Source organism: Stenella coeruleoalba, assembly GCF_951394435.1.
Source record: "Stenella coeruleoalba genome assembly, chromosome: 5".
Lineage (NCBI taxonomy): Eukaryota > Metazoa > Chordata > Mammalia > Artiodactyla > Delphinidae > Stenella > Stenella coeruleoalba.
In genome coordinates this window covers 121,974,249-121,982,048 of record NC_137150.1, presented here as the reverse complement: position 1 = coordinate 121,982,048, position 7,800 = coordinate 121,974,249, and the positions used below count along the sequence as shown (strand labels likewise).

The following is a 7,800-nucleotide window of genomic DNA, read 5'->3' as shown; positions in this document are numbered from 1 at the left end:
CCATAAATACATTTTTTTTTTACCTTACATATAATTGAAAATCATGTTTCAGCCTTTTACCTCTGGGAGCTTGCATAGCTTGGAAGTTAATAAATATTTTATTCTGGTATATATTACTAATAAATGACATTAGAAAGTTTGTGTTGAATAGTTCAGGAATTTCTTCAACCCAAGTTGTTTATAAAAGTCTTAAAATGACTTCTAGCTACAACATCCAGAATAAAAACAGATAGTGGCAATTCAATTGTTTATCATTGACACTTTTATGGCAATGTCTAAATGTCAATTTCTCCGTAATTTAAGCACTAAGGATTTTAATTCCCATTAGCCAGTTACATATAAGGATTGACCTATAACACTGGGAAAATGATTTTTTAAACAAAGATTATCTAAAACAATGGGCAAAAATGTATCTGAGGATATGATTCAAAGTATTTGAACATTAAAGACTCATTTATTGATAAAATTATTTTAAAGAGTAAAAGGTAATCACATATTTATAAGTATATCAAGACAACATTGATATTGTTCCCATTTCAATTTACTTTATTTGAAGCTGAGGGCAGAAATCAATATTATTTTCACTTGCAATACATTTTCTTTGTGTGTAATCCATTGTGAGTGAATATGGCATATATAAGAGATAGAGATTTATGGAATCTTTCTGATCTAATTTTACACACAACTAATATTCATTTAAATGGGTAATAATTTTGATCTGGCACTTCAGTCTATTAAAAATTCAACTTTGAAGTAGCATTGTAATTATAACTTAAAAAGAGTTTTCCAAAGTTTCTCTCAATATTTAACATCTGCTAAAGATAACTGGCTCCTTCAAACCTAAGTTCCCTGAAATTCTCTGGATGAAAAGTGTAACTTTTATTAAGTATTTTCATTTTAACTGAAATCCACTTTAATAATCTATTTGCCCAAGATTGGATTAAAAAACATGCAGGGCTTTCTTATATATTTAGCTCACAAAGATTTTGTTTTCTTTGTTTTTTCTTAAACCCCTACTTGTGGAGAGGTTGTGTTATGAAATATAGTTCTTAAGAAATAGAGCACTTTATCCATATAATAAATTGCAGTACTTCAATCATAGAGTCAAATTGATACCCAAGAGTTGGTGCCGGTCAGGTCTCTATATTGAAATTCATAACAAAAGAAACAACAACAGCAACAACACAACAACAAAAGGAAATGGACCATGGGCAGGAGTATTTGATCATATGTATATGTGTACAAGCTATTCCAAGCTAGAAGTTTCCCAAGAAATTAAGGTCAATGGAATAGTTTTGGTCATAGGGTCACTGCAATCTAAATGCTCTTTGTAGCATTCGTTGTTAAAGACTCTGTGATCTTGGTGTTATGCTTTGCTGTCATCTTCTTTTGATTGAATGATGTCATTAGAAACCTTAATTTCTATAGTTTCTGGATTTAGGACTTCTTTCCCATTTTCTTCTTTTAAAGGCAATTTTCTGAAAGAGAATAGAAAAATAATAAACAATTGGCTGAGGCACTTTAAGTGGTATCTCTTAACATTTAAGTTATTGTTTTGTAGAAGAAAATAGAGTACCATTATTAGAATGAAAAACATCAGATTTGTTAAATATCAAATTGACAGAAATATAATCTAAAAGATAATAATACAATATTGTCTACTGTGAAAATGTGATGTAATGAATAATAATGAATGAAACAATATATTTTTAGATTTGAATGCACCAAGTTGTTCATTATAGGGTGGCTTTGGTTTAATAACCCTCTGATGTATTAAAAATATAATGAAGTGTTTTGGAATATGAAAAAGCCAAAATAATTTTATATGTTAACTAGCTGATTTACTAGTACTCCGGTTTTTTAAGTAAAAACAATCAACAGATGCTGCCATATCTGTTACATAAAGTTCAAAAGCTGGGTGAATTAGCAATATTCTTTGGAACTTAATGCAAATAGATATATTTCAGGACTTTTCCACTTTTTTATATTTATTATATATGTTTCTTTAATTGGTCTCTTTTCACTATTATTTTTTCTTGATACTTTTGTAATATTTATAGCAATTTGTTGAGAGTTTCCAATTGTAACCTATGAAGCAATAACAACCTTTGTTTCTTAATATTAAGACAGCTTTACAAATCATACTATGATGACAATAAATCAAGATTTCGAGTTTTTTCTACCAGCCTAAACTCAATGCTTTATTATTACATCTTGTGCATATGGCTTTGAAGGCAGTATTTCCTCCTTTGACAAAATAATTTTTTCACATCAAAAAAATTAAGTTACAAATAGAATTCTAACTCACCTCTGTGAGTGCAGCCTCACCATTTTATGGAGTAGTGAATGCTACTATGCTAGGTCCTCTGGGGTTTATTTGTAATTTCTTTTATGTTTCTGAATGAGAAGAGAAAGCCATGTCTTCTGAAAGTCAAAGCTATTATGTGAAAACTAACCAATCGAAAGTAAGTTATTTCATTGCTGGAGTGAAGTAACATCTACTTTGTACCTACCAGGGCAGGCTCTCTTTTATGTTTATTATAAGTAGTGCATTCAGAGTTCTTTTCTCCCATTCCCAAATACTGAAAACATTGATAATAAAGGATTATAAAAACAATGGGTTATTTCTAGCAGCAAAGTATACAGAAATTTAGAGCTTGAATGGGAGGTTAGCATAATGCTTAATATATCTCTTACTCACAAAACTATGTATTAAATTTGTAATTAACCAGTGTTTTCAACTACTTCTTGGATGGTGTATTTTTGCATATATATTTTTTCACTATATTTATGTTAAATTGTATTTTTAAAGATTACTGTTAATGCTATTATTTTTATGTTGAGTATTCTTTTCTTTAATTGAGAACCAGAGTAGTTATTAAATCATCTTGTTTTGGTTTGGTTTGGTTTCAAAATACGGCCCGTTTTATGTAAGGGCATTTTCTTAACTAGTCTTCATACACACCATTATATCATAGTCAGTGTTAATTAATAGATAGGAATTTGTTTTGCTGTGTAATATTTTGCTTCATTGAAAAGACTTCTGATTTCCAAAGGGAAGTGTATAGATGTGTTTATTTCATACTATTTCTATTTCAGACTGTCATATTCATATTCAAATCAATAACTAATTTTCTGACACATTTTTATTTCAGTAAAAATCAATCACATTTTGCAAGTATCACTTTCTTAAACAATAAGATTAGTGTAGGAAAATCCAACTTTTTGACATGCTTGCATCATTTTGATATTTTTACATAAACTTATGAGTATATGTGTGAACAGGAGATTTTTCTCTGACGATACAAAATCTTCATGTGAAATATCGCAATAGAAAATGGATTTTAGATATTCACATGTACTTTCATTGAAGAAGAAACAACACTGTTTTTAAAATGATGTTATTTGTCAATATGTGCTACAAATAATGACAATGTGTTCATCATTTTACAAATACTTATCCAAGAATAATTAAGCATTTCAAGCTACATACTCAGGTTCTGTTAGTGGTGTGGTTTCATTTGGCTCATTTACTGGGCTCCCATCTTCATGATTAGTAATTCTTTCATCCTCTGTTCTCATCTCCACTATTGGTTCTTTTGATCCATCTTTCCTAGAAAAATAAAGAAAAAAAAAACACTTACCTATGAAATGTAAAAAAAGATGCATTATGGAACATGGTTAAAATCTCTACAAAATCTTGCTACCCATGGATTCTGATCCAGCTTGGTCAGAATAAGAATACCACTAAGAATATTTTTTCCATTTAAATTCATCTAGCCATATATTGTTCAGAAAAAATAGAAAGAAGAAATTCCATTTTGTCTAGAATTCTTTTCCTCATCAAAATTTTGTTAAATATTTCACAAAAGTAGTTCAAATTTTCAATTTGTTTATGCAGTTTCTTTTGGAAAATAAATGAAAATTATTTCATTAAATAAAAGTTATGATATGAAGTAGCTTCTTCCCCCTAATTAGCCATACACATACACATTTAAATATATATTTTTATTTTAAAAATAAAATGATGCTATTTTAAAAATAACATCAAATAAAAACATGTTTTATTTGAAAAATAACATTGCTTCTATATCAAAATTTGGAAGATAAAATTTATATAAGATACTTTATATATCTTTATATAAGATACTTTTAGTTTCAAATGTCTCTGAATTTATATGATTTTAACTATAATGTAACCATTGACATATTTAATATATTTATGTTTTTTAAGAAAATAGTTTAAAAAGAATAATATTGTAACATGTATGCATTATTATTTTCAATTATAATTTCTTATCCATGTCATTTTGTTAGATGTCTAAAATCTAAAATTAAGTGTAATTTATAATTGTGAGTAGAAATTTTACTACAAGGTTTTGTAGCACAAAAAATAAACAAAAGAAAGAAAAACAAGGAAACCATTTGCTGATGATAAAGAATGAAGTGAGATATAAGGGTTGAGAATGATGTACTCATCATACAGATTTCAAATATGGCACACGAAAAAAAATTAGGAAGGAATGGGTGTTTTCAATTACCCAGGAATATAGTCTTACCATACAATCCCACAGTTGTGCCCTATGTATTTACCCAAATGAGCTGAAAATTTATATCCACAAAAAAATCTGTGCATGAATCTGTACAGAAGTCCTATTCATAATTGCCAAAAATTGGAACAAACTGAGACGTCTTTCAACAGGTAAATGGATAACCAAACTGTGGTACATCTATATAGTTGAATATTACTCAGCAATAAAGAGAAGTGAACTATTAAGCCAAAGAAAGACATAGAAGAACTTTAAATGCATATTGCTAAGGTAAATAAGCCAGTCTGAAAAGGTTACATACTGTGTAATTCCAACTAAATGACATTCTGGAAAAAAACAAAACAAAACTATAGAGACAGTAGAAAGATCAGTGGTTGTCAGGGGTTCAGGATGAAGGAGTGAGGGCAGGACATAATGGTGAAGCACTGGTCATATTAGGGCAGTGAGCGTATCCTATTTGATACTGTAGTGGTTTCATCATCATATGATGATGGAATTAGTTCTTTAAAGTCAAGTAAACTAGGATTACATTTAAAATAATGCAAACAAAAAAAAAAACCAACAATGACTCAAATATTTAACAGACCTCACAAATGCTGAAACCTGAAAAGAAAAATGTTAAGGCTAATAAAACACTTTGATCAGGTGGCAGGTTTTTGCTTTTGTTTGAGTATGTAGGTACCTCACATAAACACATAAAATTTTGAAGAAAATCTAGAAGTCAACAGTGAAGAACTCTTTTTACACCTTTAAAATTCAAATGTCTGTTGGAGTTGGTGGTTCAAACATATTTAACAACATCCTCTGTTTTGGGGCTCCAAGGAAGCAAGATCTGTATAATAGTAGAGATGATGACGAAGCACTTCACCATTAGATTTTAGTTTTTTTTTTTTTTCTTGGTTGTTTGCTGTTGTTGTTATTCTTCAATTGATTCTTTTAAAACATTCTTCATGATACCAATGCTCTTGATGACATAGTAGATGATACTGTTTGAAAAGCATGGCTACTGATGATTCAAAACATCATCAAGATGAGCAGAAAAGTGATTCAAAAAACAGATTATACTTTTAATTATTTTAATAACAGGTACAGATCTGTGATGAAATGAAACAGAATGCAAAGAAAAGATAGAAAAGATAGTGAATTTGGATTTTAATTGTATACTTTCTTACCAAAAATAAACGGATAAGCAAAGAACTTTAAACTAGAAAGGATAAAATAAACATTATCGAAAAGAAATGAAGGAGTAATATGAGAAAATTGTGAGTTGTCCTAAAATCTTTATTTTTGGTTTTAATGATCTTTTTTGATTTTTAGCTTGTTAGCATACAGTACAGAATAATACAAAAGGGTGGAGAGGGAAATGTGACTCTCCCTTCCACTGTCTGTAGGATATTTAGTTATCTATCAGAGAGACAATTACTGTTGCAAATTTTTGCCTTGTTTCCAAGAGATACTGTAGGCATATGCCAGCATGTATGTGTGAAAGTGAATTATTTTTAAACAAAGGATAGCATACTAACTGTGTGTAATTTTGCCTTTTCAGTTTACACTAGGTATTAGCTGGAAGACATAAAAGAGCATTTAGAGCTGCCTCAATCTTTTTCATGGTGCATACTTTCCCCTTGTATATATTCACCATGATGTATTTGAAGTCTTTAACTGACAAACATTTAGGTTGTTTCCAACCTTTCCTATTACAATAAATACTATCTGAAGCACACATATAACCTACATGAGTGTAAATTCCTATTCTGTATAAATTACACTTAATTATTCTTCTAGTGATATCAGAATAATTACCAATATGGAATTATAGAGTGACAAAACAATATTTTGTTTAAATTGGCATAAAATATATGCTAAAATTTATAGAAAATTTTACAATTTATAAACTGGTAAACATAGAAATTCTGGCCAGATTTCTAGAACTGATTATTAAGCAGAAAATGATGACAAGTGTAGCAGAGCAGTTGAGAGGATGTGTCCTAGAACCAACCTGGCTGGCTCTCCCAACTTCCTGCATAAACATTTCTGGCTTGGTTAGTAAAACAGAGAAGATAAAGATACCAAACTAATTTCTGCTTTGTCCTTAGAATAGTGCCTTACATACATGCAGTACTCAATCATTTTTAACTGTCATCACCATCCTAGGAGGGCAAGGAGGATTTATGTTAGGAAATATACTACTAAAACTTGCAACTTGAACAAATTAAATAAGAGCAAAGTGAAAATATCTTGATGCAAACTGAGAAAGAATATTTTATACAGTTGATCAATTCTTAAATGAAAATGAAAAGTTCATATAAATAATGGCATCACTAGCATAATCCAAACTTTGGGATAGATTGGGGAAAATATTTGCAACAAATGCAACATCAAATGATTAAGGGTTACATTATATAATCAACAAGTGAAAGAAAAGTCAAACGACTCTATGAAAATGTGTAAAAAATATGAACAGGAAATTCCAAGAAGAATAAAGTAACCAAAAGAAAATCATAAAACAAATAAGCTCAGACTCAACCCCGATTAGAAAAATGCAAATTTTAAATGATAATTTTCACTTATTGTATTGAAAAATAAACTGATAATAGTCAGTGTTTGAGAAGCACTGTAGGAAATATATGTTCTGTGATTATTTGGGATGAGAATTGGGAAATACATATTCATACATTTACAACAGAATTGATGTAAAAACGAAGTTCAAAACAGCATAATATACTTTAATATTATAAAGATATTGAAAATCTTATCTAAACTTTAATAATAGAGAAGTGGAAAAATACACTATGATATATAATATTATGGAATACTGCTTATTTATTTTAAAAAAGAGTCAGAAATTCATGTACTGAAATGGGACATTTTGAAGCTGCATTGTTATGTGAGAAAAATTGCACACACACACATACATATATACACATGTACATATAAAAAGCAGTGTGTGTATGTGTGAGGGGAGGTGTATGTTTGTGTGGTGTGTGAAGTCAGATGTAATTCTTACCTTTGCTTCTCTAGCTTTTTTCATGATTTTTTCTTTATTTTTGAATTTCTGTAGTTTGAAAATTATATGCTTAAGTGTAGTTTTTTTTTGCTTAATTTTGATTTTTATCCTTCTTGGTATCTTCTGAACTTCCTGGATCTGTGGTTTCATGTCTGATATTAATTTGGGGATGTTCTCTGTTATTATTGTTTCAAATATTTCTCCTGTTCCTTTCTTTCTTTCTTTCTTTCTTCTGGTATTCCT

At 29.3% G+C, this 7,800-nt stretch overlaps 1 protein-coding gene across 1 annotated transcript in view; it reads right to left on the bottom strand.

Moving 5' to 3' along the window:
* Window positions 1-3,402: 3,402 nt before the first annotated feature.
* The window catches only part of NCAM2 (neural cell adhesion molecule 2), a 487,657-nt gene continuing 483,259 nt past the window's right edge, over window positions 3,403-7,800 (bottom strand). The window contains exon 17 of the mRNA XM_079922649.1: window positions 3,403-3,613. Coding sequence (XP_079778775.1) covers window positions 3,481-3,613 — 133 coding nt within the window. The 3' untranslated portion in view covers window positions 3,403-3,480. The remainder of the gene's footprint in view (window positions 3,614-7,800) is intronic.